Here is a 16,775-nt window from a genome sequence, read left to right on the forward strand (position 1 = left end):
TCCCCCACCATTTCCGCCCTTCTTCTCCCCCTTGTTCCTCCGTCAAGTTCCTCCTAATCCTCCTATACGTGCAAACATATGGTATTTGTCCTTCTCTGCCCAAGTCAGTCATTTTCTATACACCCTAAACTTATATGGCACTGTGAGTTCATTATATCTCAAGAAAACTGGGGGAAAAGTTAAACAGAACTACTGAAGATCCCGCAATTTCACTTCTAGTATGAACTCATAGCTCAGCTCATTTGTTGGTGTTTACTAAGCCTTAGCCATTTGTTATATACCCCAAAGAACTGAAAGCAGGAATTCAAATAGATAATTTGTAACACTCATGTTCATAGCACCATGAGTCACAATGGCCAAAAGGTGTAAACGACTCAAATAAATAACCATCAATAGATGGATGATAAACAAAATGTGGTATATACATACAATGGAATATCATATAGGCACAAAAAGAATGAAATTTTGATGGATGCTACACCATGGATAGACTTTGAGAACAATGTTAAATAAAATCAGCCAGACACAGAAGGACAAATGTACAATCCCACTTATATGAGTTATCTAGAATAGGCAAATTCATAGAGACTGAAAGAAGAATAAAGTTTAGCAGGAGCTGGGGGACAAGGAAATGGGATGTTATTGTTTAATGGGTCCAGAGCTCATGCTGGAGATGAAAAATTCTGGTGTAGGTAGTGATGATGGTTAATATTGTAACTATATTTAAGGCCACTGCATTGTTTCCAATTACAGATAAGGAAACAGACAGTGGACAGGAATCCATATGTCAGCTTACTTGTCAGTGTTTAGTAAGCATTAGCCATTTGTCATAGGTGATAGCCCAGAGGTTAAGAGTATCAGTGTGGGGGGCACCTGAGTGGCTCAGTCGGTTGAGCGTCTGACTTTGGCTCAGGTCATGATCTCATGGTTTGTGGGGTCGAGCCCCATGTTGGGCTTTGTGCTGACAGCTCAGAGCCTGGAGCCTGTCTTCGGATTCTGTGTCTCCCTCTGTCTCTGATCCTCCCCTACTCATGCTGTCTCTCTCTCTCTCTCTCAAAAGTAAATAAAAAACATTTTTAAAAAAGTGTATCAGCATGGGAACCATACAAACTGAATTCAGTTCCTGAATTGGCTACTTATTAGTTGGGTGGCCTGGGCCTTAGACAAAGATATAACACTCTCTAGTGTGGTTTTCTCTTCCTTTTTAAAATTTTTTTTTTAATTTTTTTAATGTTTTATTTATTTCTAGGAGAGAGAGAGAGACAGCGTGAACAGGGGAGGGTCAGAGAGAGAGGGAGTCACAGACTGAAACAGGCTCCAGGCTCTGAGCTGGCAGTCAGCACAGAGCCCGACGCGGGGCCCGAACCCACGAACCGCGAGATCATGACCTAAGCGAAAGTCGGACGCTTAACCGACTAAGCCACCCAGGCGCCCCTTTAAAAATTTTTAATTAAAAACATTTTGTATCTATTTTGAGAGAGAGAGAGAGAGAAGGGGGGGCAGAGTAAGAGAGGGAGAGAGAGAGAATCCCAAGCGAGCTCCATGCTGTCAGTACAGAGCCCAATGCGGGGCTTGATCACATGAAACATGAGATCATGACCTGAGCCAAAACCAAGAGCATGCACTTAACCAATTGAGCCACCCAGGCGCCCTCTGCTTTTCTCTTCTGCAGTAACCATGCTTGCCTCTTGGGGGAGTTGTGAGCTCTAAATGAGTTAAGGGGTGCCAAGCACTTAGAAGGCAGCCTAGAACCTGTTAAGTACAATCTAGATATAAGCTATTATTAGCATGTGACATGTCTCCCTCATTTCATTGTGTCTCTGATTCCTTTGACACTGTCTTGAAGAAGAGCTTGCTACTTCCTGTTCTATAGCCAAGAAGAGTTGTGGCTGCCAGAGAGATCGATCACAAGGAAGGCGCCGGTCAGTCCTGAAGTGTAAATTAAAGCAGAAAAAGTGGTGTCCAGAAGAAATCTGAATTCCTAAGTTGTTACCTTAGTGTATAGGTAGGGGGCTGGAAGCCTGTCTCTGCTCAGAGAACGCTCATGGAGTCACAGAGCTATTAAGGCTTTGTCTATTGTTAAAGTGTTACTCTAGCATTTATTTACCAACCAAGGTGGGCGTCTATTTTCAAGCACTAAGGGCATTTTAAAGATGAAGATGTTGACTCTATTTTATTTAGATTTAAGTAAACATTATCTGTGGTGCCTTCTTCCCCAAATCCCTTACACGAATGGGCCCTGAATATCAGTGTTTATCCATGGTCTTGACCTCTGAATCATAGTTGATATAATTTTTTATAAACACAGGGTTTAAGCCAGGGGAAGTTTTCTCTCCCATGAACATAGACCTAAGATATACAAATGCTAGTCAGTCTCAGACTGAGAACATATGAGTTCTGAAAGTATGTGGTGACTTTGCTCATAGAGATACATAAACCTGACACTCATATGTGGTCGACTGGATAATGACCCCCAATGATATCCAGGTACTAATGCCTAGGAGCTTCGAATGTTAAGCTGCATTATAATAAGGACTTTGCTGGTGTGATCACATAAAGATCTTGAGATGGGAAGACTATTCCTGACTTTCCCAAGTGGGTTGTGAGTGTAATGACAAGTGTCCTTGTAAGAGGGACATGGAAAGAGATAAAGGGTGTGGGGGAAAACAGAAGCAGTGGGAGCAAAGGGATGCCGAACCACAGCCAAGGCATGAGGGCAGCTTCTCTACGCTGGAAAAGGCCAGAAAATGGATTCTCCCCTCCAAACTCCAGAAGGTGCTGACCTTGCTGAGACTTTGATTTCACAACAACAATAAGAAACCAATACAGGATGGAAAATTCATATTGGAAATAGGAAGTTAAGACACGCAAGTCAACCTACCCAGCCCCTTGTGATAAAAAGCTAATCAGAAAACCAAACATTCACTGATGGCCACATAACTTAATTCAGTAGAATATCTCAAAACTCTTTTATTTTTAAGTTTTTTTTTAAATTTTATTTTATTTTATTTTTTTTTACAAATAGTTTATTGTCAAATTAGTTTCCACATAACACTCAGTGCTCATCCCCACAAGTGCCCTCCTCCATGCCCATCCCTCCTCCCCCCGACATCCATCAGTCCTCAGTTTTTGTCAGCATTCAAGAGTCTCTCATGGTTTGCCTCTCTCCCTCTCCCCCACCATTTCCCCCCTTCTTCTCCCCCTTGTTCCTCCGTCAAGTTCCTCCTAATCCTCCTATACGTGCAAACATATGATATTTGTCCTTCTCTGCCTGACTTATTTCGCTCAGCAGAACACCCTCAAGGTCCATCCATGTTGCTACACATGGCCAGATTTCATTGTTTCTCATTGCCATGTAGTATTCCCAAGGGATACAGAAATGCTGATGCATAGGAGCACATGTACCCCAATGTTCATAGCAGCACTCTCAACAATAGCTAAAACATGGAAAGAGCCTAAGTGTCCATCAACAGAAGAATGGATCAAGAAGATGTGGTTTATCTATAGAATATCTCAAAACTCTTGAGAGGGCACCCAGGATCAAAAGCTGAGGGCTTTTGAAGGGTCCTTTGAAAAACTTTGTCAGAGGAAGGGGAAAATACCAGAGGAGACACGTCTCAAAACAGACCTTTTATTCTTAAACATAGAAGCATGAGATAGTTGTAGTCTTTCATGAAAGAAGACTTCAAAGAGGAAAATGTTGCTTTGATAGGGTTATCTTGGCACTAATGATTGACACTGGATGATTTTAATTCTGAGATGTCTGTCACCATAAAAGAAAAACATAACACCGAAAGTTCAAGCTTCTAGTTCCCTGTAATATGGAGGAGGACAAAAATGTTATACAGGGTGGGCTAAGTAATGCATGGACCCAAAATAATGGGATATTTTTGTGCTAATATAAATCATCAGGATGTGTGTGAACTGATATATATTTTTTCACTGATGAGGAAGGCTTGCAATGAAAAATGGCACTAATCAACAATATTTCTCAGGAGTGCATTTCCACTGATGCCAACCACAAGGAGCAACCTTAAACTTCATATCCCTCGGTGCCTGATGGTATTCTTTATATTCTGACACATGAAAATAAAATGGCATTTTTTTCTGAATAAAATACTTCATAAGGTGAATACCGATTTTCTTCATATAGCCATGATTTCGGTATTTGGGGACAGTGTAGCCCATTCTCATCTCACAGGACTGTTCCATTACAACCCAAGAGATAAGGCACCCCTCTGGACCCAGCACACCGAATCCTGGAAAATTCTGGAGGCAGCGTTCAATGTATTTCAAGCTCCTATCATTTTTCCCAAATGTCCACTGCTCATTCACAAGCCCTGCATGGGAAGGATCTAAGAAGATGTTCTGAAAGTTCTCTTTCCTGTCAAGAAAAAAATGAGCATTTACTCAACCAACATTTACAAAACACCAGGAGTGTAAAAAATGAATATGACACCAATCCTTTCCTTGAGAACCCTATAGCCTAGAAGAGGAAACAGGTGGACAAAAAACTACTAATTCTTTGTCTGCTCCAAAATGTTCCCAAATAATTAAGAGTGCCAGCACCCTATGTACTTTATGATACATTTCATAACAGAGAATTAGCATCATATAACACAGAACATCTCAAAAAAGTAACCATATATCCCAAGGAAGAAGAAAATAAGCATATGTCTTAAAAGAAGGCTATAGATACACCAGAGCAGCCCTGAATTTTGTTTGAAGATGCATGTGTGAAACATGTATTCTGAATTCTGGGTGGCTCAGTCGGTTAAGCGTTCGATTTCAGCTCAGGTCATCTCTCAAGTTTGTGTGTTCAAGCTCCGCACTGGGCTCTGTGCTGACAGCTCAGAGCTTGGAGCCTGCTTCAGATTCTGTGTCTCCCTCTCTCTCTCTCTGCCCCTGCCCTGCTTACTCTCTGTCTCTGTCTCTCAAAAATGAATAAATGTTAAAATTCTTTTTAAATACACAAATAAATTTATCAAAGTCTTAAAATCCAATTTGAAAATATCTTCCATTTAATATACATATTATTTTACCTAACTATTTCAGTTCCAGGATTCATCTTTTAGAAATATTTATACAACTTGTGCTATGATCTGTTTACGACGACATTTCTTGTAGAATTTCTGTTATTAGGAAGAACTGGAGAGAAATAAAAAGTGTGCTAATATGGGATTACATAATTGTGCATCTCCCTCTTATGGAAATCTATGCAGCTGCCAAAGTACATGAAGATACCTGTATGAGATTACATGAAAGGGTTATATAACATATCTGAATGAAAAAAGTTGTAGTACAGTAAGTGCACCTGTTGTAAAAACAAAAGAAAAGGAAAACAACAAAAATTCATACACACCGAGTACTAAAAGCATACACACTAACGTTAAGAATATTTACACCTGGGAGCACCTGGGTGGCCCAGTCAGTCAAGCATCCGACTTTGGCTCAGGTCATGATCTCACGGTTCGTGAATTCAAGTCCCACGTTGGCCTTTGCACTGACAGTGCAGAGCCTGCTTGGGATTCTCTCTCTGCCCTTGCCTTGCTCTCTCTCTCTCAAAATAAATAAATAAACTTAGAAAAAAAAAGAATATTTACACCTGAAAGAAAGATTGTGGGGATCTAAGTGGGAAAACTTTCACTTTTTTCTTTGAATACTTGTATACTTGGTATAGAATATTGTATTTTTTAATGTTTATTTATTATTTTTGAGAGAGAGAGAGAGTGAGCATGAGTGGGGGAGGGGCAGAGAGAAGCAAGCACAGAATCTGAAGCAGGCTCTAGGCTCCAAGCTTTCAGCACAAAGCCTGACACTGGGCTTGAACCCACAAACCATGAGATCATGACCTGAGCCAAAGTCCAATGTTTAACCTACTGAGCCACCCACATGCCCCTAGAATGTAGTGTTTTTGCAAGAAATTGAAAATAATCTTAATAAAGATTCTTTAATATCACCATGATGTCCAACACTCTCCCAGGAGGGCTCTAAGTGAATTATATATGGAAAGGACCTCATCTCATGAAGACCTCGCCCATGCTCAGCAAACCTCAGCTAATACAGTTCCCTTCCTCTACCCCTACAACTGTGAGCCCCATAATTTAGTCTCAAATCTTGCATTGCCAGGTCTGGCCCTTATGATAACTGCATGATTTCTTATCAGGAATTTGGGAAGCAAAAGTTAAAATCTCACTCGGTATTGTCATCCACTTTGGGCATTTTAAATGACTCCATCACATCCACCTGGTCATCACTGGGTTCCATTGGCATTTGTGTCATAATGAGTGTGGTCTTTGTGTAATCCACCTGCACTGATTTTGAAACTGAAATCTTTCTTATTGCCTCCCGCAAGTTCTCTTGGCAACCTGGAGAGGGGAGAAAAACAGGCACTGTCTGCCCCCTTCCACATCTGTGAATGAACCACAGGTCTTGGCTTTTTAACTCAGATCAGTTACCTTGGATCTGGAAGGCTTGGTCCCAATTGATAACCTGGGGGCATGCCAGGACTTCCTCTAACTTGTCAGGAGCTTTGGTGAAGATTTGGTAAGTGTTGGTATAATGATCCAGTTCGTCCTTCATCTCCTGATAACAACAAATATCAACCTTATTTACATAGCAGTACAATTTACAAAATGTTGTTGCATATGCCTGGAGTGCTGCAGACTCAAATGTTTGATACCCTATGTTTTTCCCAGAAGTGTAGACAGAAAATGGCCTTGGAATCCTTTGAGAAATAAATCACTCTTGACAGTGATAGGGACAGTGCTTAAGGACCTCTCTTGCCTGGGATGGAAGGTGCACCAGCAATAGGGTGTGTTAAGGGTCTAAAAGAGAGAGAGGATATCTACCTTATGGAGAGAAATATAGGGAACGAGGTTGGGGTCAGACTGTGGCTCTGTGAGGAAGCCATGCCTAGGCTAATTCTAACTCAGCACTCTGGTGCTGGTGTGGTAACTGGCTCTTGACGTACAAGTGAACAGAGAGGACTTTTTTATTTTTTTAAATAGTTTATTGTCAAGTTGGTTTCCATATAACACCCAGTGCTTATCCCAACAAGTGCCCTCCTCCATGACCATCACCCCCCTCTCCTCCCCCCCATAAGCCCTCAGTTTGTTTAGAAAAAGCCCTCAGGGCCCCCTGGTTCACAGCAGCAGCTGGAGGGGAAGGCCCAGTCTCCACTGCCTGGCATTCCTACTCACTTTCTGCAGCTGATACTTCTCTGGGGGTTGTTACAAGTGAGGTTGTGTTCTAATTCTCCTGATAACTATGTAAATAGAGAAGTGTGGGAGGAGGGGTTAAAATATCCCTACTCTGGGATGGAGGGGATTCAATACTTATACTCCCCAAATCTGAAAGATGGGAAAGACGTTTTTATTAAATACACAATTGGCTCTACAGTACGGGTTTGAACTGAGGGTCCACTTTCAAGCAAATTTGTTTAAAATACAGTAAATGTATTTTCTTTATGATTGTAATGACATTTTAATTTTTCTAGCTTACTTTATTATAACAATACAATATATAATACATGTAATATACAAAATATATGTTAATAGACCATGTTATCAGTAAGGCTTCTTCTGGTCAATGGTAGGTTATTAGTAGTTAAGTTTTGGAGGAAGTCAAGAATTATATGCAGATTTCTGACTGTTCAGGGGCTGGTGTCCCTGATGTCTGCATTGTTCAAGGGTCAACTATACATAATTTATCTATAGTTTAGCAATCCTCTGAATAGTAGTTTTTGTCAACTGCACTTTTTATAGTGAAGAAAGCAGCAGTCTTCCCAAGGTCACACAGCTAGACACTTGGCAGATTTAGATCTCAAAACCAGTACTGATTCAAATGGTATCGGATTATGTTCATCAGACCCAGGGAAAGTGAAACATTCCCTAACCATTTCCAGCCACAAATATTTATGTTGAGGTATATGCCTGTGATTAGAATTTCAATGGAAAAGAATTGACCAGGGGCACCTGCATGGCTCAGTTGGTTGAGCGACCAACTCTTGATTTCAGTTCAGGTCATGATCTCATGCTTTGTGGGATCAAGCCCCAAGTGTGGAGCCTGCTTAAGATCTCTCTCTCTCTCTCTCTCTCTCTCTCTCTCTCTCTCTCTCCCCCCCCGCCCCTCTCCCCCGTGCTCACTCACTCTAAATAAAAAATAAAATAAAATAGACCAGATGAGATCCTGACAGTATTTTTAAGCCCTGGATTACTGGCAATTTGGTTTCTACTCATGCCTTATTTCACTGCCTTCCTCTCCCCATCCAAGAAGTCCTCCCAAAATCTATATGGACCAGGGGTGCAAAGGCTCTTATCCTCAGCCTCCAGCTTCAGTTCCTCATTTCTACTCAGAGAACATCCTCAGACTGGTTTTGGTATTCATCCAAACATGACTGGTTTGGTATTCAGTAACTAGTGATCTCACCTCTCTCTGAGGCCGAGTAATGACTATCTGATAATCTGGCCAGGCATCCACCAGCACCTCCATGTTGAATGGGTTTTTATTTTTAATGTTGAAAACAGCACCATATACCTACAAGAGCAACAGATCAAAATAGGAGGAGATGAAGTTTTTCTTTGAGGTCGGGTCTTGAAGGTGATCTGGGAAATAAAGCCAGGAGTCAGGAGAACTTGACAGGATCACTTTAGTGCTTTCAGGATGGCTCACTGAACTATCCATTGGGAAGCATGCTGCAAAAAAGCCCAGGAAGGGCTTTTCCACAAAAATCTAAGTGAATCACTGAATCATTAGGAAATAGCTCCTCTGACATTCATTCATTCATTCATTTTTTAAAAATTCACACCATTTTTTTTCTTTTCATACTATACCATTTTTGGCACCTATTATGTGTCAGATTTGTGTCAAATGTGGAAAATTCAAAGGTGAGCATGATACAGCCACTGCCTTCAAGTTTACAAGGATGGAGAAGTATATAGTTTGATCATAATAGGACACATGTTCTGATAGATGCATGCATATGGTTGTGTGGGGTCTCAAGGAAGAAAGTCACTACCTCTCTAGGGGTGGTAAGAAACATATAGAGGAAGTAATATTTGAAATCGGTCTTCAGGGATAAGTAAAGTCTTTTCCTGGCAAAATAGAGAAGAAAGGCAATTCCAGGTGAGAGAAAAAGCATGTGTTAGTGTTTGAAGTTGTGGTAGATTGTATCATCCCTGCTGAGCTGTGAAGGCTCAGTGATTTAGCATGTGGTATATGGAAGAGACATTGTTGGGAGATGAAGCAGAAGACACTGGAACATTTTGTGATAAACCTCAGAATTAAGGAGTGTGGACTTTTGTGCCTTGGACATGGACTGCTACTGAAATTTTAAAACAAGGGAGTTGTATGATCATATTTGTGTCAGATAGATGACTCTGGTTACCAAGTGTAGGTAAGTTAGTAATATTGTAGAAAGGCAAATATTGCAATAGCCTGGAGCAGATAAGGAATTCCACTAGAAATAGGAATAGAATAGATTCAAACCATGTTTTAAAAAGAAGAAGGAGGAGTAAAGTATGTGTTTAGGTATGGGTATTAAGATCATCCTTGCAGAAAGAATCTGACTTTAGACTTGTTTTTCCTTCTGCCCAGGAAGGTTCTGAGCCCTGAATCTGTATTCCCACACTATATTCCCACCCCTCTCTCCCAGATTTCTCCCTACTCTCTCACCTTCAAGGACTCAGGGATGCTCTTTTCCAGGGATTCATAGAGAATCTGCAGCTTCTGGGATTCATGAAGCACAAACATCTTGTATAGCACCTCAGCCCCCTTCTCTCAGGAAGATGACCTAAGGAAAGAAACATACAAACAAAAGCACCTGGAAAGATGAGACAGGTGTCCAGCAAGAGGAGACAGGAAAAATCATCTAGGACATCATACACTGTTGGATATAAAGGGTTTTAGAAATTATCAAGTCCAAACCTTTCATTTTGCAAATGAGAAACTAAAGCCTAGAGCTGCAGGGCTCCTTGGTGATCTTTGTACAATTCCATGAAAATACCATAACACATTTGGTGAAGCAAATCTCTGCATGCACATTTGATTCAAATCAGGCCAAGAATCTGAGAAGCAAATGTCTTCAACTGTCCAGATACAAATGAAGAACAATGAATCTTTTCACAAAAACCATCCCAGGGGACCCTGAGATCCCTGGGCACTGAAACACTTGTGCTAATGTTGTCATAGGATCAGTAGTATTTTTAGACATCATAAAAGAATGCAGTCTTCTGGAAAAGGTCCTAAAGACCATATTGTGTGTAGTCCCTTTTTTCTAAGCAACACAATCATAGGAAGGAAAAATTGTTGATCAGGAATGATATTACCCAAGTATAAATTGGCAAAATATAGAAACTTGAATTATACTCTAGCAACGTTAAAAATAGAGGAAACACTTTTTATTCAATAATTATGCATTTAGAAACTCATCCCAAGGAAGCAATAATAGACATCTATAGAGGTGTAAATATAAGGAAATTCACTGTAGTATTACAATACTATAAATTTAAAAATAATCCAAAAATGGGGTGCTTTTCTAGATCAGTCAGAAAAATATGCGACTGTTAATCTCAGAATCATGAGTTCATGACCCACATTGGGTGTAGAGATTACTTAAATAAATAAAACCTTAAAAAATAGAAATGATCCAAAATCCATTATAGAGGAATGCTTAAGTTAATGGCAGCGTATCTAAATTATGGATTACTGGCCAGACATGAAAATACTGTCTTAAAAGTGTGCTTAATTACAGAGAAAATGTCTGTGTTAAAAAGTCAGAAAATATCTAATATAATACATGTGAGTAACATAAAGATGGATAGGTAAAATGGTTATTCGTGTGTGTGTGTGTGTAAATTCATCTTGAAGTCTTTCTGAGATCAAGTAGTATATAAATATGATACACATATGGACTTTTTTTCCATTCTTATACCCATGATTATGTATATATATTTATATTACATATACCTGACTGAGGTATATATACGGTACTTAAAGACATTTATAAGAGTAGCCACATTTTCTAAAAGCCAACAGAAAACAAGAAATTCAGAGCAATTTTGATGGCTTATAAAGGAGCCATCATGTTTTTAAATCATAACAATCCTGGAAAATCTAGCGCCTATAATATGTTATGTAGTGAGAATCAAACCAAAAGGAAGTACAGTGATTAAGAACATGGTCTTTGGAATCAAACAGACCAGACCCAAACCTTGGCTCCTCTACTTCCTAGCAGGGTCACTTTAGGTAGGTTACTTGAAACTCTCTGAGATTTACTTTCTTCATCTATAAAATGGGGATAATCATACCTACTTTGTGGGTTGTCCTGAGGGTGACATCATGAAATGCATATGTATATGAAGTGTTTAGCGTTCTGTTGGATGGTGTATACATGTGATTCTGAGGGGAATTGTGAAGACCTGCGAACCCAATCAAGGGGACCATTCTATTGGACAGGAACATAACAAAACAAAGCTTCATATATGGCACTATATATAACTTGTTCAAATAAATCTGTTAACACAAAAGCAAAAACAAAAGACATTTTGAGGCAAATCACAGTTCTAGGACAAGTCAGTATGTCTCCAGCACAGTCTATGACAGTGGATATACTAACCAAATGAAAGATTATTCTGCTCATTCTTCAGGCCTTTTGTAACATATTTCCCCAGAAGAGCGTAATCTCCTTGGAAAGTGGGACCATCTCTTATTCTTCCTTAAAGTTCAAGCATCAAGCATAACATATGATATAGTGTAGCCACCAATGAGCATTTGTTCAATGAATGAATGGAATCAGTGAGGCATAGAGAGGGGACCCTTGGGATACTTTTCCTGAAAGACTGAGCATCAACTTTCTTCACTCTGATTCTAAGCTTTCAGCACTCTAAAGAAAATGCATGAATTTCTACCAATGGAAGATTTCAAATAAAGAAGAAAATGTTCAATGATGAGTTGGTTGTAGCACCTTATATCAGATATGTAAGATGTAGGGTGATGCAGTAAGAAGGGTGGTGAGAAAGGTTGTGCATAACTTCTGTTCCTTGTTGCCACCTCCCATCATTCACAGGACATGCTCTCCCATTTCTGTGCCATGTTACAGCCAACTGGCCTTTGGGGCAGGACCCTTGCTCAGCTCCCACCAGTTGGAGACTTCTATTTCCAATTCACTCTGGGGCCTCCAGGTGGTAGAATCCTTCTGAGTTAACCTAATCCAATAGACAGTCTATTATGATCATCCATAAAACTATGTAGAAGAATATAGATGTTTAATGAGATTAGTGAAGGGTCCAACAGAGGATACTGGGGGAAAGTGGTCAAAGAGTATGAAAAATAAGATGAGAAGTATCTCGGAAGTCAAAATAGGAGAAAATTTATTTAAAGGTGGGAGTTAAATCTGGCCATGTGTAGCAACCTGGATGGAACTTGAGGGTATTATGCTGAGTGAAATAAGTCAGGCAGAGAATGACAGCTACCATATGTTTGCACATATAGGAGGATTAGGAGGAACTTAACGGAGGACCATGGGGGAGAAGAAGGGGGGAAATACTGGGGGAGAGGGAGAGAGGCAAACCATGAGAGACTCTTGAGGGCTGAGAACAAACTGAGGTGGGTGTGGGGGAAAGGGGAAGGGGGGTGATGGGCATGGAGGAGGGCACTTGTGGGGATGAGCTGAGTGTTATATATGTGGGAGCCCGACAGTGACCACAAGAAAGCGTGGTTAGGGACGCGGGGATGTGCCTGAACACGGGGCTCCCTGCCTGGGCAAAGAGTGCCTGCAAACAGGATGCTCTGCCAGGAGGCCTGCACACAATATCCAAGTTTAATGGTCCGCTCGCAAACGAGGGAACATGCCCTCCTTAGAAATAAGGAGGAGGCTGGAATTGTGAGCAGGCCTCTTAGTAAACATGTTGTGGTCGCTTCCTCCCTTTGCTTCCCCCCGTCCTTGAAATGTGTTTGGCTACTTGCCCTTAATTGGTAAAGGAATGCATCTTGTAGATTTCAGTTTGTATCCAGTTACCGGGTATAAAATAAACCGCAAGAGGGGCTTGCGTAGAATTGTTCCTCCGGCCGGAGTTGTGTCTGTGTCTGTCTTTTGTGTGTGTCTTGTCCTCTGTGTCATTTCGTCCGCATCAATATATTATATGGAAATCAACTTGACAATAAACTATTAAAACAACAACAAAAAACAAATCCTTCTGGGAAACTAAGAGAGATGAGTACTAAAAATGCCACCTTAATATGGAGTTGGGAATTGATTATTGATATGGAGAGAGATATGCATGGGAATGGTGGAGAAGAAACTAGGTGAAGAGGATTAGAGACTAAATGAACCATGAGGAAGTGAAGATAAGTCTTTAAAGAGCTTGGCCAGGAAAGGAAGGAGAAGAATACAGGAGTCTGGAGGGAGGAAGGAGAGTGTAGGAGCTCAAAGGAAGACATTTCTTACCAGATGAGAGAGGTGAGCATATTTGTGCCAACTCCAGAAAGCCAGGAATGATGGAGAGTAACTGATAAGCCCATGGATATAATAGGAAGTAGAAAGAGGCAAGAAAAATAGCTAAATCCACTGACCAGGCACTGTTCCAAACCCTTCATGTTCATCTAATCTGTAACCTTACCTCTAAGAGTAGGTGTTGAGATTCATTTTGGGTGGTAAGAATACTTCTGCTGAGGTAGAAGAGAACTATTTTAGTTCAAGTGTATACATGTGGGTGTGTGTGCATGTACTTAAGGCTAGACAAAAGAGCAGGAAGGTGACAAGTTATCTTTGAATGTCCATTTTCTGGAAGAAACAGAAAGACAAATCTTCCTTTGGAAGTGAGTAGGGTGGGAGAGTGAGCCAGGAGAGTGTAGAGAAAAAATAATAAGTTTTTATGGGAAATGGTTAGGGATTGAATGGCATCTGATGTTAGTGGGAGAAATGACAGACACTGAATACATACAGGAATCTCTAGACATTGTTTTGGACAAGGTGCAGAGCGAAAACCACCATTTGGGAGTGATATTCATCCACATATATGAGCTCAGCACTGAGAGCATAGAAGCAAAGAAAACAAATTGAAAGGAAGCAGGCTAGAGTAGCAAAAAATGATAAAAGAGGCAGAATATTTGAGAACAAGGAAATAAACTTCAATTGTAGGATTTATAAGAGAGAAGAAAGGAAAGAAAGTAGGATGGAGCCTAATCAAACGGGACAAGATGGAGAGAGCACAATTTATAAGGTCAAAGAATAACACGGTGATAGGGGGAATGTATGCAGACCACAGGAGAGCAGAGTCAGAAATTAGGCTATCAGAGGTTAGAATTTCAGAGGTGGATTAGTTCTGGATGTGTGGCTGTTGACTTCAACTTCCAGTCCATAGTGTAGCAGCCAGTAAGGGACTGGGAGTATGAGGTATGATAAACATCACCACGATGTGGCAGAAGTTTGACAAGAGAAAAGTCAGGTGCCAAATGCATCCATGAATGGAGAGGAATTTTGCAGAAAGCAACAAGACGGAGGAAGAGTTCATCTTAGCCATCTGGCACAGCCCAGCCCTCAAAGGTTCTTCTCCTGCAAATGGACAAGTAACACTTTAGAAGATGGGTTAGATGCCAGGAGAATGCTGATTCTGGTCTTTATCATAGTATTTTTGTGGGTGTCTGGAGGGTGCAGAGACAGGCACATGTATCAGTAATTTAAAGTTCAAGGAAAGCCTTTGTACTTCTTATGAGTTCAAAATGACACCCACTAGCATGGCAGATTCTTAAAGTACTTTCTGGTTCCAAAGTCCTACAATATTTTGAGGAATTGGTTCTCAACATTGGGACTTGTGAGTGCTCCTTCCGAGGATGGAGGTGGTGGGGAGGAGGGGGACTCAATTACCAAAAACAAATTATTTAGAACCAGGATTTTGATTAATTGAAAAGCTGAGAAAAAAGGCTTTGGCTGTCCAAAATAATTCTGCTTACCTGAAGTTTCTTTGTAAACGTGTATATACACCACCTTCTGTCGTTGCTTAGTGTGGCAGTGGAGAGGCTTCCGTAGCTACTAACTTACAGTCATCCACGCAAAAACTTGAACTGACTCACGTTGTCACTGGTCAGCATAAAGTAGCTCTGGATTCTTATAGGGAAAATTGGAAGTTCTGTTCTTTGACATTAAGCTAGAGGCTTTGTGAGGATCAGAGGAAGACCAGGAATATGTTCTGTTTGAGCAACTTCTACGATTGTAAGAAGTTTCCCTCTGAAGTTTTTTTGATTTGTATGCTATCACTTAGAGCTGATTGGCTATTTCAAAGCAAAAATTGTAAGACAAGTTTAGAGTTAGCAGAAATGGCTCAGCTACAGCATAATTTAAGTGTTATCATTAGGGCAAACAAAAGACTTAGAATATTTGGCTTCACTGAAAAATTCCTGGTTTAATGTCTTCAACCTGGAAAAGCTGAGAATACCCCTGGGCAGTTGCTGTTAGTATAAGAACTGACCTCATAACCTTGTCCTTTGTATTGTTTACAATGAAAAGAACAAGTGGGGGGGGGGTATAGTAAACACAAGAAGAACAAATAGTCACTGGACAGAAGCATGAGTGGGGCTGGAATTCATTTTGGAGAGGAATGGTGGTAAAATGCTTTCTCAGAGTGCTCTCACAACATCAAGATCCTCTGGTCTTTCTTGTTAAAAATATAGGAACTTTTCCAAATCAATTGAATCATGGCCTCCCAGAACACTTGGGAATCTGTATTTTATAATAAGCTACCTAACAGAGCCTGGTCTACATTAACATTTGGAGAACTTGAGAGAGAGGAAAGAGTTAAAAAAGCTTTCAAAATTTTACCCACTTCCTGGAACGGTGTGGAACTACTTCAAAAATTTTAATCATTCATGATATGAGACAGGCAAGAGGTATTTTCACACAAATCAGGAAGTTGGTGTTGAGAGAGAATGAATGTCTTCCACAAAGTCACAAAACCAACCAACAGCCATGCCTCCACTGAAGCCAAAGACCAGATTCTCTTAATGACACCATGACTCTTCATTGAGTTATTCCTTATGCTTGGGCAGTTTCTATCTTCTTACAAACCTACTTCATCCATTTAGATAACATTTTAAATGCCACAGATGAGGATTTGGCACTATGCATATGCTTGTTATATAAGGTCTTAATGTTTTAGTAATTCCATTTTTTGAACCAAAAATTTTGACATACTTGTAATTTTTATGATTAATTTGTTCACAAAATTACATTAGTTACAATATGTTGATTCATCCTCTTTTTTACATATGTTGGTCTATTTCCTGCCTGTAAATTACAGCATACTTTCTTTCATACTTGAGATTATATTGTGGATAGTTGAGATCAGGCAATTTTTGTGTCCCACACTGAGTATCACATAAGTAATTTCTCAAGCCATTAAAAATTTTTTCTAATGATAGTTTATAATGGTTGCACAATTGAATTTCCCACTTAAGAAAGAATTTTATTTCATAAAATTCCATATGTAGGAAACATAATTACTAACATAAAGCTCCTGGATGTCCTCTTCTTACTTCCACAGAACTGTATGGATAGTCACTTTTTTCTTTCTTATTGCTTGTTCTAACAAATATTCCTACACCAAATAGAATCACTCATTACTTGCACCTTTATGCAACTTGGACACTTTTGGATCTTTTATATGCAGATTGTCAGTCTTTTTATAAATGTGTAAAAAAAGAACATTGAAAACAGAAAGGGGGGAAGCCAGATGATAGAGTAGTAACAAGTGATCTTGTCATTGAGATATTGCAAAGAC

At 40.0% G+C, this 16,775-nt stretch overlaps 1 protein-coding gene across 1 annotated transcript; it reads right to left on the reverse strand.

The window, feature by feature from the left end:
- Positions 1 to 3,978: 3,978 nt before the first annotated feature.
- On the reverse strand, positions 3,979 to 9,753 carry GLYATL2 (glycine-N-acyltransferase like 2). Its single transcript, XM_039245012.1, has 5 exons — positions 9,676 to 9,753; positions 8,431 to 8,538; positions 6,459 to 6,585; positions 6,197 to 6,368; positions 3,979 to 4,384 (listed from the first exon to the last, which is right to left on the reverse strand). Exons 1-5 carry the CDS (start codon positions 9,751 to 9,753, stop codon positions 3,979 to 3,981), a joined length of 891 nt encoding a protein of 296 aa, XP_039100943.1.
- Positions 9,754 to 16,775: the final 7,022 nt, after the last annotated feature.

The sequence above is a fragment of the Hyaena hyaena genome, unplaced genomic scaffold (assembly GCF_003009895.1).
Source record: "Hyaena hyaena isolate Hyena2069 unplaced genomic scaffold, ASM300989v1 scaffold_252, whole genome shotgun sequence".
NCBI lineage: Eukaryota > Metazoa > Chordata > Mammalia > Carnivora > Hyaenidae > Hyaena > Hyaena hyaena.